This window comes from Antechinus flavipes, chromosome 4 (genome assembly GCF_016432865.1).
Source record: "Antechinus flavipes isolate AdamAnt ecotype Samford, QLD, Australia chromosome 4, AdamAnt_v2, whole genome shotgun sequence".
NCBI classification, from domain to species: domain Eukaryota; kingdom Metazoa; phylum Chordata; class Mammalia; order Dasyuromorphia; family Dasyuridae; genus Antechinus; species Antechinus flavipes.
Genome location: NC_067401.1, coordinates 131,863,302 through 131,884,449, shown reverse-complemented (window position 1 = coordinate 131,884,449; position 21,148 = coordinate 131,863,302). Strand labels below are relative to the sequence as shown.

The 21,148-nt window shown below is 38.4% G+C and overlaps 2 protein-coding genes across 4 annotated transcripts; both read left to right on the top strand.

Moving 5' to 3' along the window:
* Window positions 1-739: 739 nt before the first annotated feature.
* Window positions 740-3,431, top strand: EIF1 (eukaryotic translation initiation factor 1). 2 transcript variants are annotated; one of them, XM_051994499.1, is made up of 5 exons: window positions 740-979; window positions 1,151-1,406; window positions 1,644-1,807; window positions 1,965-2,066; window positions 2,517-3,431. In XM_051994499.1, the coding sequence occupies exons 2-5, from the start codon at window positions 1,337-1,339 to the stop codon at window positions 2,559-2,561; spliced, it is 381 nt and encodes a 126-aa protein (XP_051850459.1). In that variant the 5' UTR covers window positions 740-979; window positions 1,151-1,336; the 3' UTR covers window positions 2,562-3,431. The 2 variants fall into 2 exon arrangements, with proteins under 2 accessions (XP_051850459.1, XP_051850460.1); XM_051994500.1 differs by lacking the exon at window positions 1,151-1,406 and having other exon boundaries at window positions 788-979.
* A 15,417-nt stretch (window positions 3,432-18,848) lies between these two features.
* GAST (gastrin) lies at window positions 18,849-20,710 on the top strand. 2 transcript variants are annotated; one of them, XM_051994496.1, is made up of 3 exons: window positions 18,849-18,946; window positions 20,001-20,213; window positions 20,522-20,710. In XM_051994496.1, the coding sequence occupies exons 2-3, from the start codon at window positions 20,006-20,008 to the stop codon at window positions 20,620-20,622; spliced, it is 309 nt and encodes a 102-aa protein (XP_051850456.1). In that variant the 5' UTR covers window positions 18,849-18,946; window positions 20,001-20,005; the 3' UTR covers window positions 20,623-20,710. The 2 variants fall into 2 exon arrangements, with proteins under 2 accessions (XP_051850456.1, XP_051850457.1); XM_051994497.1 differs by having other exon boundaries at window positions 18,882-18,946; window positions 20,005-20,213.
* Window positions 20,711-21,148: the final 438 nt, after the last annotated feature.

Sequence of the window (21,148 nt, the reverse complement as noted above, 5' to 3'; positions counted from 1 at the left end):
CACTCTCGTTCTCCTAAGTCTTCCCTTTTTCAGGTTTCAGCCTGGAGAAAAAAATTAAATTATCCCCAGTTCCTCCAACTAGTTCTCAAGGGACCTGAACTGGGTTTATAAAGGGACCTCATTAGCCTTCTGGGGCGTTCTCCTGTTTATCAATGCCCTATCAATATCTAAACTCGCACTCAGAAATGAGCACAGCCTCTAGTGTGATTTGGGGGATCTTCTCAGGATTTAGAGAGCCTTTTTAGAGAATAAAGTGTATGGGGACGGAATTTGAGAGGCAAAACTAGATTCAGAGACCTCTCTTTTCTTTAGTTGTGGGGGAGGGGAGCACTCTTTGGATGTACTCTTGGAGAACGGACTCACTGGGCAGCTTTGGCTCGACGTTTAACTGGTAATGTCTGGGCCGCACCCCTCCCTGCTAGGGCGGGGAGTATCTCTGACCGTGGAGGTGATGATTGGAAAGGAGGGAAAAAAAGCGGGCAAGATGAGCTAGTGCGCATGCGTCATGAATCTCTCCACCCTTCTCGGTCACACCACACAGCGCAAGCGCTTAGGGTATCGGGAAGGTGGGGGGAGGGGGAGTTGGGAGGAAACAGGAAACTTCCCCAAGCCTAGAGAACGTCCTCCCCCGCAGTGACCTGTGACTGCGCAGTCGCCTTCCCACCTTCCCCACTTCCCAACCAATCGGGAATGGCACAGCCCCGGAGGCTCGGGGCTGTGCTTCGTGGGTGGGGCTAAGACGTGAGGGCAGCGCGCTGGCGTCACAGGGGCGGCTATATAAGTGAGTGTCGGCGCCGCCCCCCTGCCCCAGTCACTGAGCCGCCGCCGAGGACTCAGCAGCCTCCCCCTCGAGCCCCCTCGCTTCCCGACGCTCCGTCCCCCCCGCCCGCCTTCTCCCGCCACCGCCTTCCGCAGGCCGTTTCCACCGAGGAAAAGGAATCGTATCGTATGTCCGCTATCCAGAACCTCCACTCTTTCGGTGAGCACTGGGCGGGGCCGCGGGCTGGGGCGGTGGAGAAGGGAAGGGTTTCCGGGCCTACTGATGGTCTAAGCCTCTCCGTACATGGAGATGGGGGGACGGGTGGGTGAAGAAAGAAGATCAGACCGCTTTTTTAGCCGGATCTGAGACGTTAGATCATTTTTTTTTTAGCGCGGTTTGATGCGGTAGGTACGAGGCCAAGCTTTGGGCGGACCCCTCCAAGAATCGAAGGTGGCGCATTTACTAGTGGCGTCTCGCCTGTCTTGGCCACACCCGCCGCCGTGCGTCACGTCCCCCTACGTCACCGGCCGTTGCCATGGAGGGGTGTGGCCTGAGGGGAGGCGGAGTCAGCTTTGAATGATGGGGGCGCAAGCCTGTAAGCTGCTGCCCAGTTGCGTCAGTGGGGCGGAGCCACGCTCACGTTCAGGTTCCTTTTGCTTGAGATCTTCCGAAGGGCTGGTTAGCGAGGAGAGGGCGGGGCTTGTGGAATTCTTAAGCCCAATTTTTGTGTAAATTCTGAGCTCTGAAACTTTATCCGAGCTTTAAAAACCTTCAAGTTCTCCTGAGGAACTTCAAAAAGGCTTTATGTGCCAGGCTTTTAGAAAAAAGAAAGAAAGAAGCAGAGTTAAAAGACACCCTGAGTAAATTTTGTCCTTTCTCCCAGACCCCTTTGCTGATGCAAGTAAGGGTGATGACCTGCTTCCTGCTGGGACTGAGGATTATATCCATATAAGAATTCAACAGAGAAACGGCAGGAAGACCCTCACTACTGTCCAGGGGATCGCTGATGATTACGATAAAAAGAAACTAGTGAAGGCATTCAAGAAGGTATGTGGTTGCGTTTCAAGTTTGTCGGGTTTTCCTATAGTAAGAGTGTTGAACATTTTAGCTGCGAAGTCTAAATGAATATGGTAGGTAAAATAGGAAAAGGACAGTCATGTCTGTCTCCCACAATCCATCTAAATGAACTAACTTACTTTTGCAGAAATTTGCCTGCAATGGTACTGTAATTGAGCATCCAGAATATGGAGAAGTAATTCAGCTACAGGGTGACCAGCGCAAGAACATATGCCAGTTCCTCGTCGAGGTAAAGACTGCTTTGGACATGATTGCGAATATATTTACAGAAATGGACATAAATTTTCAGTGAGGACGTAGGATTGGAAAGTAATTATCTAGGCAAACATTGTTTCCTAATTGGGTCCAAAGAACTTGTGGTATTATCAAGATTTCATTGGTCTCTGATTTTCTTCAGATCTCAATTGTTTGGTAATAATGGCAAGTTTTAATTCTATCTTTTACATTGCTCAAGAAAGCCTGCCAGTACCAAATTAGAACAGCTGCCATTTGAATTGGGAAAATGGGCTCTTGTAATTTCAAAAATTAAAACAGTTGTAACCATTCTGTTAAAATCAACGCTGATGTTTCTTTCATGTCCTTTGTGGGTACTATGTAGTGGTAAATAAACATAAAACGTTTATCTAGTAACAAGGATATTTTTGTCCTAAAAACTTTTTTTTGTTTGTTTGTTTTGCAGATTGGACTGGCTAAGGACGACCAGCTGAAGGTTCATGGGTTTTAAGTGCTTGTGGCTCACTGAAGCTTAAGTGAGGATTTCCTTGCAATGAGTAGAAAAATTCCCTTCTGTCCCTTGTCACAAGTTTAAAAACCTCACAGCTTGTATAATGTAACCATTTGGGGTCCGCTGTTTAACTTGGACTAGTGTAACTCATTCATGTAATAAACTGAAAAGAGCCATGCTGTCTAGTCTTGCAGTCCCTCATTTAAACAGAGGTAAAAAAGCCTGGCCGTGCCCAGCCTGAAACAAATAATCTAATGTTTCAGTCAAGTCCAAAGCCCTAGCATCTGAGGCCATGTCTGTCCAGAGCTTCCTTGGTGCTCCCTCTGCAGAGCTCCCTGTCCATTTAAGAGAACATTACTGTAACTCTCTGAGCTGCCCTTGGTGATGCTCAGAAGAGTAAGTTAAGGTCATCAACATCCAGTCAGTTATATCACCAAGAAAGTTAGCCTTTGATAGCTGAACAGGGATTCCCCTGGTAACTTGCACCACCTGACCAGGGAGGAGTTTCATTTTGGGGGCAGTGGCAGGACATTTTCTTACATCAGTCACACCAAGGTCCAGTGTTGTCTGACCAGACATAGTAGTAGTGCCCTACCTCTGGGAGATGTACAAGTGGAGAGAACACCATACTGTGAGGCCAACTTTACCTGAATTAAACTTTTGACAAGGGAACAAATTTTGAACTAATGTATCAAAACAGTCAATGTAGTAACTGCGGAGCTTGCAATTTATTAGCCACAGCTGCCCAATGCCATGTGAAGTAACAGACTGGTTTGGTTTTGGTTTCTTTTTTCTTTTTTTTTTTTAGTTTAAATGTTATGTAATGTATTTAAACTCTTATTTAAATAAAACTGGTTTTCAGAAATGTGACTTTGCATATATATTCCCTTTTTTGTAATAACTTCACAAACTTACATATTTCAAGGGAATGAAAATTGGTGTAATCCTTAAACCCTATTCCTGGAGGGAGCCTGAAAGCAGATTTAAGGATTGAGCAAGCAGTTGGATAAGATTGTTTGGTGGTGGATGTCATCACAATTTAAAATGGGTGCAAATGGGCGGTGGTTAGAATAAGTAGCATGACAGCTGACTCACTGAACAGCTTCTGGAGAATCCTAGACCTGCATCTCTAAAGAGCCCTTACAATGTAAATCTGTTTAGTGTAAAAAAAAAAAAATCTTGGCCCTCAGGAATGAGATCACTTGAGTTGAAGGAAGTAGAATAAGTTTGAAGTCACTAATTAGTGGACATAAGTTTTCTGTAAAATTTATAAAAAGGATCTAAATGGTGGTTAGAAGGGTGCTCATAACTTTTTGCTGGAGGCTCCCAATAAGATCCAAAATGATGACTCACTCCATTATATCATCTTAATAAGAATTACTTTAGTACCTTGTTCAGTAAATGGTAACAAAAGTTTTCACATGTAAAATTGATTCAGGGAATACAAAAAGGCACATTCATCTTGAATAATTTTGTGCCACAACAATCCTGTGTATTTTACAAGTGAGTAAAAGTGATTTTGATCTGTAAGATACTTTGAACACTGGTCATTTGAATCTGGCTTCTAGTTTTTTTGTGTTTTGCCTCCAGGAAAAATTGAATATTTAATAGGAAATTCTGATGTTAAACTTGTATAAAACTAGTACAATTTTCAAAATACTTGTAGATTCTTCAGAGCTACTTTCACAATCCATTCTATTTTAGAATTGGACCTTGGATTTTTTACTCATCATGAGGCCTTCCAGTAACGGCATTTTCAGTTGATAAAGTACAAAATTAGGATGGCTGTTAGTCTTAATTGTCCCTTGTAGGATCGTGTATTAAATTGGAAATAAGCTGATGAGACTATGTACAATATACATTCTTTTCTAAAGACTATCCTGAAATTTTGTGTGCACTGTCAGGTTTAGTGAGAATTTTAGGTGATGTCTTAATTTCCTATTGAAGTGTTTCAATGTCAGGTTTTTTTAGAGATCCCACCTGGCTTCTTTTTATGTGCATCAAGAAAGCCAAGTCTGATGTTGAAAAGTCTTCCTGATTCGGAGGAAGCTCTTAGGATTTCTAGAAGGCCTGGCAGTGCACTTTTTTTTAAGCATTCTTAGAAAAAATAATTGTAGAAAAGAAGTGAAAATTGTTTAGCTTGGGTCTAAGGGGGGGCAGATTAAGGCATATGGGTGAAAGTAGCAAAGAAGCAAATTTGGATTTGAGTTTTGGGGAAAAAAAGTTTGGAACTATGCAAAAGTAGTGTGGAGTTGCTTCTCTCTGGAAAGGTCTTTAAGCCCAATACATGAGTAAGTGAGCATTGATGGATAAAATGAAGTACATCTGCAGAAGTGTGGTACAAATAGTGTCCACAAGTAGTGTTGAAACAATTCAAATTTCCAATTTTTGAAGTTAAAATTATTAGTTATTGGTTCCACAAGAGAAATATTCACTGCAAATTACAATAATATCATTGGTCATCAATAAACTTTTTAAAATTCCTAATGTGTGTGAAGCATTATGCTAAGCAACTTGAGGATACAAACCAAAAAAATCCCCTGCCCTCAAGGAGTTTTATAATTTACTTGGCAAAGGCAACAGAAAAAGAAGCTGAAAAGGAGAAAAAATCTGCTAATATTGGAACCGTCACCCTGTGTTCCAGTTAGGGGCCAATGAGCCTTTGCCATAAATGGCTTTTGAGATTTCTGCCAACCCTGAAATTATGTGACTAAGGCAAGGCTTGAAGAATTTCAAAGGGATATGTAAAGAAAAAAAGTTAATTCTTGCAATGCATTATGGATTTAGTATGCAGAATGAGATTCATTTTTGTACATAGCACATTTTTAGGCATATTTGTTAAAAGGATTTGGAATGTTTGTAGTAGGGGTGAGAAAGTAGTAGGGAAAGGGGGAAAAATGGCCTGTTAATTGCGAGGGGAAAGGAGGAGAGGAGCAAGGAGGGGAGGGTATTTTCAAGATTGAGTAGTTGGGTAGATAATATAAGAAACTAGGGGGAAACTACTACATTATCCACTAAAGAAACTAAAGCCAAGGTGGCCCAGTGTTCGGGATCAGGAAGAAAGGCCTGAGCTCAAATAAGCTGGATGGTATTCCAGGCAAATCACAAACCTCTTGTCTGCCTCAGTTTGCTCAACTGTAAAATGGAAAGATCAAATAAGGGTAATATTTACAAAATGTTTAGCCAGAGTACCTGAAACATGATAAACACTTAAATACTTCCTTTTCCCCAGTCCTATAGCAGGTTGAATCTACTGCACAGACAACTCCAGCTAATTTCCCATCCCTTTATCAGCTATTGACAGCAGGTGATACCCCAGAACGTGTAAATTCAACTTCCTCTCCTGGGAGGATAATTGCTAATAGTGTTGACACTAAGACTTCCAATAAGGTAAATAGCTACATCACACAGTCCCAAAAGTGGTGGTTGCCAAGGGCTGGATGATTAGTCAGGCAGTGGACTGTCATCATTTCATTATCAATAACCAATTAGGAAGTTGCAGAACTGGTCAGAGATGATAGCCATCATGTCCAGGGAGGGAGGTCTTTGATTCTAGGAATGGCCCACTCTTGGTTCAGGATTATTGTATTGGCCTGCTAGTTGGGGGATACAAGGTGCCCCATTTTTTCTGCTAGGAGTATCTCACTAGAAAAGAAGCTGGGGGGCTGGACCTAGAATTTTACTAGTGAGAAAACCTTGTGATACATGAAAACATAGAGATGGATGTCAAAAGAATTCCTCACTTGCAAAATACAAGGATGAAAGTAGACTTACCTCATAGTTTGGGAACTTAAATGAGTAAAATATGTGTAAAGGACTTTGTAAACCCTATAGCTAATATTAGACATAATTTATATCTTTAGTGAATCTGCCTTTTCACATCATGATTAATTGATACATCCTCTTTAAAATCTTTTATTAGGAATATAGAGGCATATGTGAAAATAGAGACTACTTTCTAAGCCAGGTGTCTCACAAAACAAAAAGAACTGAACAAAGCTAGCTATGTTTCCAGTTATCGTGCTCTATGAGGATTCACCTGAAAGGAACCATCAGGGATATTTTAACGTGGAGAAGAGAAGACTCAAACATTATTATATAGATGATAATATCTGAAGGACTATTTTATTACATAAAAGAGGAATGAAGTTTAATAATTTTGTCCTAGCTGGATGGACCTATGTAAGTACAAAATACAGGAGAAACCACTAGTCAGGGAAGTAGTAATTCATATTTCCAGAAAAAGAAGTTGAAATTGAAGAAAATTCATACCTCCAAAAAGGGATTGGACTTACTTCCTCCTGATGCTGAGATTCCATAAATGTATAAGAAAGTAACTTTTCCATGGCCAGCCAGGACACTACAACTCTGTAGGAAAAACCTGAAGGGGGGACTTCCTCAAGAAAAACAGCAGAAGCATTGCCCAGATAGATGTTCTTTAACAAACTGGCCCCATATGGAAAAGATACTACTTTGTACCACACAGCAACATTATTCCATTAAAATGCTATGTGCCCTCTGTTTTTCCCTTTTCACATAGAAGCATCTCTAACATTTCCTCCCAGCAAAAGAAGGCAACCCTAAGCAGAAGGTCCAAGTACCTTGGATTGGAATCCCTTGGTGACTGATCATTCTTTAAAAAGATCAGTTTTTTTATGTCTTTTTCCACTCTATCAAATTCAACAAGTATTTTATTAATCTCCTATTACCTGCCAGATATGACTGCAAACACTGGGGATACAAGGACAAAAGTTAAATTCTACTGGGGAAAACAACTTGTATATACAGATAAATAAATTACAAAATATGCAATGAGGATGGAGGTGGGGGAGGAGGTGTTTTATTGTTGTTAGGGAACATGCAGAGTTGAGTAAATATTTTTTAAAAGCCCACTGTGGGAAATAATTGTTTAATAGAATCATCACATTCTATTATGTGATTAGATATCACATCTAACCAGATTCTGGTTCCAATCTACCTTTTTTGTTGTTGTTAAGGTAATTGGGGTTAAGTGACTTGCCCAGGGTCACACAGCTAGGAAGTGTCAAGTGTCTGAGACCAGATTTGAACTCAGGTGCTCCTGACTTCAGGGCTGGTGCTCTATCCACTGTCCCACATAGCTGATCCACCAATCTACCTTTTTAGGTTTATTACACATGACTTAAATGCACTTGTGGTCCAGCCAAACCCTTCATGCTTCGACTTTTACAGCATTCTATCTTTCACAGGATGTCCTCACTACTTGAAAAAAGCACACTTCCTCTTCACCTCTATTCATTAAATTCCCTAGTTTCTCTCAAAATTTGGCTCAGTATAAATGTAATCTTTCTGATCCCAGAGCTCTGAGCTTCTAGTGTCTTTCCCTTGAAATTACCTTGTATGTTGTGTATATATTTTGTTTTTGCTTCTCTTTTTTACAGGTCTTACCACTCTAGAATGAAAGCTCTTTGAGGGAGGGACTCTGATTTTGTATCTCATTAGCACCTACCATAGTGCTGGGCACATAATACAGAAGCATTTAATAAATGTTTTATACTCAGAACCCTCCATGAGTTAAGGAAAAGTTCATGATTAACCATTTAGATAGCGAAGCTAGATAGAGTGTGTTTAGAGATGGATGGGGAAGCTAGATAGAGTGTTTTCAGAGATCCCAGAATCCCTGAATCACAAAATCTCAGCTGAACTAATCTCAGAGGTCATCTCAACATTCCCTGGAAATGGTTCTCTGGCTACCACTTTGAAGACACCCAGTGAGTGATGAAGAAATCATTACCTCAGTAAATGCCATTCACTTTATTAGTGGCCAAGTCTATCATTCCATTTGTTTTTCCTCTACATGAATCCCAAAGCTGCCCTTTTATATCCATTATTCCTAATTCTATTCTCTGAGACCAAACAGAATAAATCTAAACCCTCTTTCATACTTGAAGAAAAATGGGATGAATATAATTATCCATAAACCAAAGGAAGATACCAGGGTGGAGTTTTTTACAGTGACAATATTTCTATACACATTTGAAACAAAGATTTACATGGCATTAAAATTAAATGCTGAAGCAGACTTCACTGTGCTTTTAGGCTTACTTTAAAAAAAAAAAAAAAAAAAAAAAAGCAAGAGTAGCAAGCAATAGTGATCTCAAGGGAACAAAAAATATGGCCAAAAGAGATAAACAGGAACATCATATTATGCTTGAATGAAAAATGAAGTTATCATAGGCAATCAACAATATCAATATACATGTGTGCACATAGTAAAAACTTCTAATTATCCAGAGAAACAGACAGAAAAACAAAATAGGTGGGAGTCTTGGTGCTTCCATTTCAGAGCTATGGAAATCTTAACATAACTAAAAAGTTGAGATAAAATCGATTTTTAAAAATTTAAATATGGGGGCAACTAGATGGCACAGTGGATAGAGCACTTGCTCTGAAGTCAGGAGAACCTGAGTTCAAATCCAGCCTTCGACACTTAATACTAGAAAGTATTGACCCTGTGTGACTCTGGGCAAGTCACTTACCCCCAATTGCCTCAAGGGGAAAAAAAGGTTAAATAAGATAGATTTCTTGTGATTAATTTTAGAAAATATATTCCTCAACTGTGCACGGACACCTTTGCAAAAATTGGCCATTTTCTTTCCTAGTGCATAAAAACCTCATAAACAAATGCAAACAAGCAGAAAAATTTTTAAATCCTCTGCTGACCTCACCATAATAAAAATTATAAAGTACCTTTGAAGAAAAGATTCCAACTTAAAGGAAGACTATATAATTTAAATAATAGTTGGGCCAAGGTAAAAAATATAAACAGGTCATTTAATTAAAGAAAATTATAATAATAAGACAATATAATGGACCTGTTGTTGGGAGCAGAAACAAAGCATAAAGAAAACTTTCTCTAAACATTTTCAACTCAAGAGAAAGGATAAATCAATAAATTGGAGTGTATACTCCATTTGAAAAGCAAATATTTTTCAACATTCACCCTTGCAAAACCTTGTGTTCCCTTTCTCCTACCCCCTCTCTTGGACAGCAATTTTTCTATCCATATTTCCACAATTATCATGCCGCACAAGAAAAATCAGATCAAAAAGAAAAAAATGAGAAAGAAAACAAAAAGAAAGCAAACGAAAATAACAAACATGAAAATACAATGTTCTGATCTACATTCAGTCCCCATAGTGCTCTCTGCAGATAAATGATTCTTTTCATCACAGACCATTGGAACTGGCCCAAATCATCTCAGTGTTGAAAAGAACCACGTCCATCAGAATTGATCATCATATAGTCTTGTTGCCATGTACAATGATCTACTGGTCCTGCTCATTTCACTCAGCATCAGCTCATATAAGTCTCTCCAGGCCTTTCTGAAATCATCTTGCTTTTCGTTTCTTACAGAACAATAATATTCCATAACATTCATATACCACAGTTTACCCAGCCATTCTCCAATTGATGGGCATCCATTCATTTTCCAGCTTCTAGCCACTACAAACAGGGCTGCCACAAACATTCTTGCATTTGTGGGTCCCTTTTCCCTTCTTTAGTATCTCTTTGGGATATAAGCCCAATAAAAACACTGCTGGGTCAAAGGGTATGCACAGTTTGATGGTGCTTTGGGTATAGTTCCAAAGTGCTCTCCAGAACATTTGGATCAGTTCACAACTCCACCAACAATGTATCAGTGTTCGTTTTCCCACATCCCTTCCAACATTTATCTTTTTCTCTCATCTGAGCCAATCTGATAGGTATGCAGCTGTACCTCCAGAGTTGTCTTAATTTGCATTCCTCTGATCAACAGTGACTTAGAGCATTTTTTTCATATGACTAGCAATGGTTTTAATTTCTACATCTGAAAATTGTTTGTTTGTATCCTTTGACCATTTATCAATTGGAGAATGTATTCTTATAAATACATTGTATTTGTATTTCTTATTGTATTCTTATAAATCTGAGTCAATTCTCTATATATTTTAAAAATGAGGCCTTTATCAGAACCCTTGGATGCAAAAATGTTTTCCCAGTTTTCTGCTTCCCTTCTAATCTTGTCTGCATTGGTTTTGTTTGTAAAAAAAATCTTTTACTTAATCAAAATTTTCATTTTGCATTTCATAATGTACATTCTTCTTTGGCCATAAATTCCATCCTCCTCCACATATCTGAGAGGTAGATTATCCTTTGCTCTTCTAATTTGCTTATAGTATCATTCTTTATGTCTAAATCATGAACCCATTTTGAACTTATCTTAGTATAAAGTGTTAGATGTTGCTCAGTGCCTAATTTTTCCCATACTATTTTCTAGTTTTCCCAGAAATTTTTGTCAAATATTGAGTTCTTATCCCAGAAGCTGAGGTGTTTGGGTTTATCAAACACTAGATTACTATAGTCATTGACAAACTGTGTCTTGTGAACCTAACCTGTTTCACTGATCAACTGTTCTATTGCTTAGCTAATACCAGATGGTTTTGATGACCACTGCAAAAAGCAAACATTTTTAAGCCCAAAATAAAAGTAGAAATTTTGAAAATAAAAGCTAAAAAAAAATTAAAATAAAAACACTAAAAGCACTGAGGTTTTTTTTAATAAAATACACGAGTCTCTAACAAATCTGAAGAGATAAAAAAGAGGAAAACGAAATTTGCCAATATCAAAAATGAAAAAGTAGAATTCACAACAAATGAAAAGAAAATAAAGTACTAGTAATTATTTTGTCTAATTATAATAATGTCAATAAAATTGATAATGAAATCTAAATGGGTGAATTTTTACAAAAAGATGAAATATCCAGATTAAAAGAAAATAGAGACTTTTAAATAACAGTCTCAGAAAAGGAAAAGGGAGAAAAAAGATGGATTTACAACATTCAAATAAGAGTTAATTCCAACATATAATTTATATTTGTATATATACATGTATATAATTTTTTTCAAAAAGAAGGGACACTATTAATTCCTTGTATGAAATAATGATAATTCTGATATCTAAACAAGAGACAAATCAGAGAAAGTATTAGATTAAAAATAATTGTTAATGAATACTGATTCAAAATTAATTGAATAAAAAGAGAATAACACATGTTGAAAAAATAACCAAGTTGGAATTTATACCATGAATGTAGTGTTTAATATTAGAAAAATTATAAACATAATAGACCATATCAATAATAAAATATTTAAATAACATGATTATATCAATAGATGCAGAAAAAGCTTTTGACAAAATACAATACCATTTCGTGTAAGAATTATTAAAAAGCATGGGGATTAAAATAAACAAACAAATAAATAAGTGTGGGGATTACTGAACATTTCCTTAATTTGGTAAATAGCATCCATCTAAAATTAAGAACTGGTCAGGTAGGCGGCACAGTGGATAGAGTGCCAGGCCTGAAATCAGGAAAACTCATTTTCCTGAGTTCATCTATAATCTCAGACATTTGCTGGCTATGTGACCCTGGATAAATCACTTAACTCTGTTTGCCTCAGTTTCCTCATCTGTAAAATGAGCTGGAGAAGGAAATGTCAAACCACTATAGTATCTTTGCCAAGAAAACCCCAAGTCAGTTAACAAAGAGGCAGACCCATTTTAAAGGATGGAATAACAAAACTAAGATCTAGCATTAGTTTAATGTAGCAGGTAACTTTCTAATAATATCAGAAGTAAATCAAGGATTTCCATCATCAACACTTATTTTATTTAGTCCTAAAAATGCTAACTATCACAATAAGACAAGAAAAAGAAAGTGAAAGAATGAGCATAAGCAAATAGGAAAAAATTATTGATTTTTTATAGAACATGATATTTTATGTATAGATCCTAGAAATTTAGCTAAAATAAATTGAAACCATTAATAATTTAAATGCTTCCCTTCTAATCTTGGCAGTATTGGGTTTTTTAATTAATGAATCAAAATTATCCATTTTGAATTTCATAATGTCTCTATTTCTTGTTTGGTCATGAAATATACTTTTAAAACAATTAGATATAGTAGAGATATGGTTTCACGTGTGGATTTATCAAATACATAATAAAAAAAAAAAAAAAGAAAATTTAAAAATCCTGGTTGCCCTGCCTCCCATAACTATCTGACCAGGAATACAGCAAGGCTACCCCTTTGCTCATTTGGGACCCCAGGCCAAGATTACATGGATAGTACTAAGAATTTTAACCCAGGCTTTCTGTTTTCAAATTTGGTGATTTCCATTTCTTTCCACTGAAGTCACCAATGAGAGAGAAGGAAGAAAGAAGAAGAGAGACAGAGACAGACAGACAGAGATAGAAACAGAGACAGAGAGAAAGACAGAGAAAGAGAGAAGGAACCGGGAAGAATTGGGAAGAGAGAGGGGATATAGGGAAAGAGAGAGGGAGAAGGAGAGAAGGGGAGGGAGAGGGAGGAGGGAGGAGAGAGACGAGAGAGATTGGGGGGGTGGGGAGAGAGAGAGAACAATGTGGGAAATGTGTCATGTGACTGAAGTTCATGCCAAACTGACCAATTGAAGCAACAGTCACAAGGTGACCACATGCCAGGGCAGGAGCATAGATCAGAAAGTATAAATACAAATAAAGGATAAAGGAAAATAAATCTAAAGATCTGGAGACTGTTTAGTGATAAATGGGAAAATAGAGGGCAGGAAAGAGTAGATCTATTTATTCGGGGGTGATGTAAAAATTTCTCAGGACAAAAAGGATCACAAGTGAAAAAAGTTTTAAGAAGCCCTGGATAGAGGAAAATATATGCTATTTGGAGTCTGAAGACTATGGATTCAAAAATATTCTCTCCTTGACAAAGTTACTTTCCCTCTAAGTCTTAATTTCTTTTTTTGTTTGTTTATTTATTCATTTTCATTCCCACTGCCTACATTTCTACATCTTTCAAATCAAGAGGGATCTCTCCCAGCTCTAAATCTCACATAATGTTAACTGATGTTTGTATAGAATTATAATGTTTATAAGGTAACTAGTGGTGCAGTGAATAGAGACATATACCTCAGTTTCCTCATCAGTAGAATGAATTGAAGAATAAATTGGCAAACTAGTCCAGTGTCTTTAAAAAGAAAATACTAAAAAGGTCATAAAGAGTCAGACAGAACTGAAAATGGCAACAACAATAAATGTTTCCAAAACATTTTAGATATTATCTCATTTAGTTTTCACAACAATCCTACAAAGTCAGTGGCATTAGTAATTGTTATTAACATTTTTCAGATTAGGAAATTGAGGTTCAAAGATTAAATCATTTGTCCAGGATCACCCAGCTGGAGATTGGTGGAACTAGGATTGCAAGTCAAGTCATCTGAATCCAAATTTATTGAGTTTTCTCTCTCTACTAAGTTAAATTTTAATGATGAAGAAATGATGAATAGATGGATGAACAGATGGATGGATGGATGGATGAACAGGTGGATGAATTGGATAAATTATAAATGAATAAAATGAAATAAATTTTGGAATCATAAATTATAAATGAAATGCTGTCAAGTCATAGAAACTATGATATAAACATCACAGTTTAAAAAGATCTTAGAGGTTCTTTAGTTCAACCCTGTCAATTTATAGGTGAGGAAATTAAGACTCGAGAAGGGTGATAAAGAGATATTTTAAAGAAAAGAAGACTTTGCATAATTCAGGACTGTAGTAATGTAAAGGAAAACAATCACAAGACACTGGAAGCCTGATCAGTGCAATGCAAAATACTGCCACTTCACTCTAAGGATGTTACAGGGCCTATGTACAAAATGAGACCTTTATTGTCACACATGGCCATCGTGTCATTTTATTTTATTTAATAACTATGCCTATTTGTTACAGTGGAGAGGTAAAATGGGTTGAGAAAAGGGATTATTAAGAAATGACAGCAATGTAAAAAAAAATTCAATAAAGCATTTATTTAAAACCAAAAAAAAAAAAGGTGTGTCGACTAAAATTGCACAGCAAGTTAGCAACAGATTAGGGATTCCAAACTTATTCACTTAGAATACTAAATGAGGAGAAATAGAACTAGTCTAGATTAATGTATAATTAAAGATATTCTCAACCATTGGGGAACAAATTATGATATATGAAATATAATGGAATGTTATAATGAGCCAAATAAATGACAAAGTGGACAATTTTAAAGGAATCTAGGAAGACCTCTGTGTAGAATTCTGAAGTTCTGAAGAGTGAAGGAGGGGATGTGGGAAAACTGGGACACTGATACATTGTTGGTGGAATTGTGAATACATCCAGACATTCTGGAGAGCAATTTGGAACTATGCTCAGAAAGCTATCAAACTGTACATACCCTTTGATCCAGCAGTGTTTTTACTGGGCTTATACCCCAAAGAGATCTTAAAGGAGGGAAAGGGACCCATATGTGGAAAAATGTTTGTGGCAGCCCTTTTTGTAGTGGCCAGAAACTGGAAACTGAATGGCTGCCCATCAATTGGAGAAAGGCTGAATAAATTGTGGTATATGAGTATTATGGAATATTATTGTTCTGTAAGAAATGACCAGCAGGAAGATTTCAGAAAGGCCTGGAGAGACTTACATGAACTGATGCTGAGTGAAATGAGCAGGAGCAGGAGATCATTATATACTTCAACAACAATATATATACTATATGATAACCAATTCTGATGTATGTGGCCATCCTCAGCAATGAGATGATCCAAACCAGTACCAATTGTTCAGTAATGAAGAGAACCAGCTACACTCAGAGGGAGCATGATAGGAACTGAATGTTGGACCACAACATAACATTTTCATTTTTTCTATTATTGTTTGCTTGCATTTATTTTTGTTTTCCTTCTCAGGTTTTTGTTTTGGTTTTTTATTTCTTTCTAGATCTGATCTTTCTTGTGCAGCAAGATAATTGTATAAATATGTATACATATATTGTATTTAACATATACTTTAACATATTTAACATGTATTGGACTACCTGCCATTTAGGGGAGGGGGTGGGAAGAAGGAGGGGAAAAGTTGGAACAGAAGTGAGTGCAAGGATAAATGTTGAAAAATTACCCATGCATATATCTTGTAAATAAAAAGCTATTTTTAAAAAAGGAATGGTATTTCTTTGTACCATTTTTAAATTTCATCAGTGCAATAACTACAAGTCTAGAGAACTGAAGATGAAACAAAGAGGTGATGGACTTAAGTGCAGGAAGAAATACATTTTTAGATTAGAAAATTTGGGGTTTTGTTTGTTAAGAAAGTTTTAGATTTCATTTTTTAATTGTTCAATTCAAGGGGTACAACATGAGAGAGATATAGTAAATAATTATAAAAATAAATATTAAAGTTTATTTTTTTGAGACCTTGTAGAGACAATTCACACTTTGGTGGGATTGAACTAGATGATTTCTAAAGTCCCTTCCAATGCTGACATTCTAGCATTTACCTTCCCCTACAAAACACATTTTCAGGACTTAGTGTATAAGAACCACATTTCTATGCCTTAGTTCATTAGGTAGCATTTCCTCCCTCTGTTCTGATTGGTAGCCAAATTATTCTCCTATTTTTAATTCCCACCTATCTTCTCTCTTCTTTCTCCTCCTCGCTACTCTCTTCCCCAATTCCTATACTTTGTGACACATTCTGCAAAGTGCTGATAACCCTGATTTATGTGACCACATAAGTAGGAAAGAAGATGGCAATATATTCAACACTCCTTCAAAAAGTATTTTATTAAGAGTCTTCCACAGTGGCACAGTGGATAAAGAGCTGGACTTAGAGCCAGGAAAACCTAGATTCTAGCCCCACTTGATATTTGTCTGTGTCACAGGGCAAGTGACTTAACCTCTCAATGTCCCCAAACAGTTCTGTAAGACCACAGATCACAGAATTGCATTGGTACAAATATTTACCTCTTTACTCCACATACTAATAAAATCACAGATCTTAACCCTTCCCCTCAAAAAAAAAAAAAAGTTATGTAGTGTGCCATGTGTTGGAAATACAAAGACAGAAACAGTCCCTGCCCTTCAGAAGCCAAAGACTAGGTTTGGGGAGGTGACTCTATTCTGGAACCTTTAAAAAAAATAAAGCATCATGGAAAATTCATGGGGAAATGTTAGTTCCCAAAAGGCTGTTTTTCCATAATAATTTCTCATTCACATGGCATTTTTTTCACAGACAAGATTTCATTATTCAGTTTGATTCAACAAACATTTAAGAATCCATTTACTATCAAGAATCTACTTACCACTCAGATTGGTAAGGTGAATAAAAAGGACTAGATGGTTGAGAAAAATATTTCAGAGACAGGATCACACCCTAAGTCAAAGGTATATTGAAGAAATCCTTAACTTCTTGAGTTTATGCTTAGAATAATTTACTAATCAGATTCAGGAAGATTAAGAAGGAACAATCCAATAGGTAAGAGTGCAGTAGTGAAGAAGGAAAAGGAGAAAAAAAGCATCCAGAAGAATAAGAAAGGCAAACAGCATAGAAAGGTCAAGAACAAAGATTAAGGAAAGTCCATTGGTTTTGTTCTGCCCTATGAAAATTCTCTTCTCAAGCACCTGAAGGAAAGATCAGAAGGAATTATTCTAAACCAATGGTCCAATAAGAATCAAAGCAAGCTAAGTCATCACAAATTCCTGAATTGCCAAAATCTAAATTAGCGAGACCTTATCATTAGGATATACTTAAAACAGTGTCAACCAGGAATAAATAGTATAGAAAACAACAAAAGATCATAGGATTACAGAATGTTAAATCTCACTGACACTAGTAGAGTCACCTCAGAGATGAATAGGGGATAACTCAAAGGTACATCATATTCAGAAGTACTAACTCTATGAACTGGGAAGAAGAGGAAATACAGCAAGACAGAATCAGAGCTAATTCAAAAGAGCAAGAAGGGAAGAAATTTTGAATTAGAAAGAAGAATTTAAGAGTCTCTTGCTGAGGGGCAGCTGGGAGAGAAAACATACTATGGAACTTGGAAAGCGTGCTAAGCAGCTGTCCAGCAGGTACCACTGGGCGAGTAAACAGGACAAGTAAGGAAGTGCGTTATTATATGGCCCATTGCCCCTGATAACCTTACACGTTCTGTTTGTCAAGCCTGAGAGCAAGGAAAGATCAATACATATCTGCTCTCTCCATCACTATCAGCCCCACTATTATAGGGAATGGAAACGGTCTTCTCCTGGTTCCTAGGGTCACCTGGTCCATCCCTCTGCCTTTAGGGGATAGAGGAAGGTTTGGTCTTGCACGTTCTGTTTATCAAACTTGAGACCAAGGAAAGATCAATACATAGATGTTCTCTCCATTATCATCAGCCCCACTATTATAGGAAATATTAACATTCTCCTAGTTGCAAGATCATCTGGTCCATTCTTCTGCCTTTAGGGGGTAGAGGGAGGTCTGGCCTAAAGAAGAATAATTCCACCTGCTCTGATCAGCTTATTCTCATCTTTTCTTAGAATAAACTGGTCAAGGAGATCATTGTACACAGCAACAACAAGATTATATGATGATCAATTCTTTTGGACATGGCTCTCTTCAACAATGAGATGATTCAGACCAGTTCTAAAGATTTTGTGATGAAGAGACATTTACACCCAGAGAGAGGACTGTGGGAACTGAGTGTGGATCACAACATAACATCCTCACTCTGTTGTTGTTTGCTTGTATTTTATTTTCTCTCATTTTTTTCCTGTTTGATTTGATTTTTCTTGTGCAGCAAGATAATGATATAAATATGTATGCATATATTGGATTTAATGTATCTTTCTACCATGTTTAACATATATTAAATTACTTGCTATGTAGGGGAGAGGGTGGAAGAATTAGGGAGAAAATTGGAACACAAGGTTTTGCGAAGATTAATGTTGAAAAATTATCCATGTATATGCTTTGAAAATAAAAAGCTTTAATTAAAAAAATAAGCTGGTCAGAGCTTCTCGGGTCCCTAAGAAATCTTTTCTTCATCTTCAACATTTGGGATCCCCCTGGCCCTTCATTCTCTGTTTAGGAGTACTTAGAAATAGAATGTCTGGCCTATAGTCAGATAAAACAAATTCCTTAAGAAAAAGGACATTTTCATCTTTGCATCTCCAGTGCCTACCATAGTGACCTGGTACGTAATGGGTTCTTAATAAATGTTTGTTTGATAGTCTGTCCTTTGGCTGCAAGCTGTAGCCAGAATCATCAAAGGAAAATATTGGTGTGCTTTCCATCAATGCCTCCACCTCCCTCCCCTTCCTCTCCTCCTCCACTTTCATACGCACCTCCTCTCCCTCTTTCCTTCCTCTGACCTCATTGAGAGGAGGGGGAGGTGAAAGGAGGGAGCCCCAGAACTATAAAAGGGAGAGTGTTCTCCTGTAGAGAGAACACAACCAGAGGATACTCTGAAAAATTGCCATCACCCTCCAAGATCCTTTTCAGGAGCTTTACAGGTGAGAAACACCGGAAAGGGAGATTGGGGAAGGAAGGAGGAACAGCCACCCATGATGCTGGGTGATATTAAGCCAAGCTGAAGGGCCAGGGCTCCTCAGGGCAGCTCAGGACCCCTCTTCTTGCTCCCCTTTGAAGAGGGCCAAATACAAAAAGATCCCACCGCCATCATTTTACAACTCTTTACATCAGAGTAGTGTCTCTGGCTAGGTTCCCAAATGTGGGTGTAAACTGGAGTCTCTGTCATTGCCTCAAGACTTTATAGCAGCTTCAGATTCCATCACCCCTCCAAGAATCCTGATCTTATATTTCCACAAAATTTGCTAATTAGTGAGGAGAGTTGCTGTAATCTTCCACTATAGATAAGGAAACTGGGCTCAAGATGGCAATTAGTGGTAGGACTGGGAGTACTCCAGAATCCACAATTCCCAAGGCAAAAAGCTCAAGGATTTTTTATTCTTCAAGGACATTCTTTCTAGTTCAGTTTCTATAAGAAAGGTAAAAGCTGGGAGCACCTGGTGCGACAAAGGGAAGATATTGGCAGGTACTAGAGGAAGAGGAATAGAAGAATGTCTAGTTTTCTAGGGAAAACTGCAGAAAATGCAAGTTCTTCCCCACTAATCCATATCCCCCTTGTATAGTAGAAAAAATCCTGGAGTTGGGGGAATTTCTGGATTTCAAATGCTAGCTCCTCTTCCTATTCCTGCTTTTTTTTGACAAGGCAATCAGGGCAAAGTGATTTGTCCTGGGTAACGCAGCTAGTAAGTGTAAAGTGTCCAAGCTGGATTTGAACTCAGGTCCCCCTGATCCCAGAGTCAGTATCCACTGAGTCAATAGACCTTCCTTTTTGAATTCACCCCATCCCACTAGCGTCCTGTTTCCTTCTCTATGAAATATGGGGATTGAATTAGATGATCTATTGCTAAGGTCGTTTTTATTTCCAAACCTTATGAGCCTGTGACTGGGAATGGCAGAGGAGGAACCTCACTGCTGAAGGGTAAAGCAGCCCCCCCAATAGACCTGCCTTTTCTCCTACATTGAGTTCACCCTTCCCAGACAGGATGCGGCAGCTGTGGGGGTGTGTGCTGGTCTCTGCCCTGGCTCTGGCCACCTTCTCTGAAGCTTCTCCAAAGCCAGCTCTGCTCCAGGACACTCCTCCAGGCCCAGAAGCCAGCAGGAGCCTGGGACTGGGCTGGCCAACGCCCCTGGGCTCTCCTTCCCACCACCGGAGACAACTCCGTCCTCAGGAGTTTCCTCACCTCAAGGCAGGTAAGAATTGTCAATCACGCCCCAGTGGCCAGGTTAAAAATAGGGAAACAAACACGAAGTCTTAGAATCAGAAATTTAGAACTGGAAAAAGCCAAATGAAACCTCAATTTACACAGGAGGAAACTGGTCTTAGAGAGGTTTGTCCATAGTTCCCCAGGTAACGAGCCCCTTTGAATCCAAGTGTTTCTGACCTCTAATCCCATAAGTTAGTCTGGGAATTTAGGTCTAAGGCCCAAGAATACAAGCCGCCTCCTCTCCTCCACTCCCTCAGTTTTATTCTCAACATATCCCTTCTTTCTTCCTACCAGACCTATCCAAGAAGCAAGGACCATGGCTGGAAGAGGAGGAAGCTTATGGCTGGATGGACTTTGGACGCCGCAGTGCTGAGGAGAGGGACCAGCTCCCCTAGCTTGTATCATCCCTGTCCTGCCCCCACTCCTCCTCCATCTCGCCCTCTGTTCGGTGCCATCTCAAAATAAACACTTTTTCACCCTAAAGCACCATCACTCTCTTGGTTTGTGTTGTTGTTGAGTGAACGGATGACGGGGTGACAAAAAAATGGAGAATAGGGGCCAGCCCAGAGGGAGTTGCTCTCTCCCTCTCACGCCAAGAACACAGGACTATTAATCCATTACATCTCAAAAGATGGCGTCGAAGAGAAACAATTTGATATTTCTATAGAGTTTTCTTTACCCCAAACCAATGAGACAGCTATGGCAGGTGCGATCTCCATTTTACAGACAAGAAAGTAAAGGTTTAGAATTGAAACAATTCCCCCAAAAATCATGCATAGAATGACAAAACCAGGATTTGATCTGAGGCCTTCTGACTCAACACTAGCATTCATTACACTATACTGAGCAAAGTAAAAGACAATTAACGCTCCTCCAACCCTTCTCCCTCTTTCCCCATTCTACTCTTCCTCCTCCCTACCA

Excerpts from the sequence above, each read along its gene's own strand:
- EIF1 (XM_051994499.1), top strand. The coding sequence starts at position 1,337 with ATGATGGGGGCGCAAGCCTGTAAGCTGCTGCCCAGTTGCGTCAGTGGG. Across the intron at positions 1,407-1,643 it reads GGAGCCACGCTCACGTTCAG|ACCCCTTTGCTGATGCAAGT; the intron begins GTTCCTTTTGCT and ends CCTTTCTCCCAG. Across the intron at positions 1,808-1,964 it reads TAGTGAAGGCATTCAAGAAG|AAATTTGCCTGCAATGGTAC; the intron begins GTATGTGGTTGC and ends TTACTTTTGCAG.
- GAST (XM_051994496.1), top strand. The coding sequence starts at position 20,006 with ATGCGGCAGCTGTGGGGGTGTGTGCTGGTCTCTGCCCTGGCTCTGGCC. Across the intron at positions 20,214-20,521 it reads GTTTCCTCACCTCAAGGCAG|ACCTATCCAAGAAGCAAGGA; the intron begins GTAAGAATTGTC and ends TCTTCCTACCAG.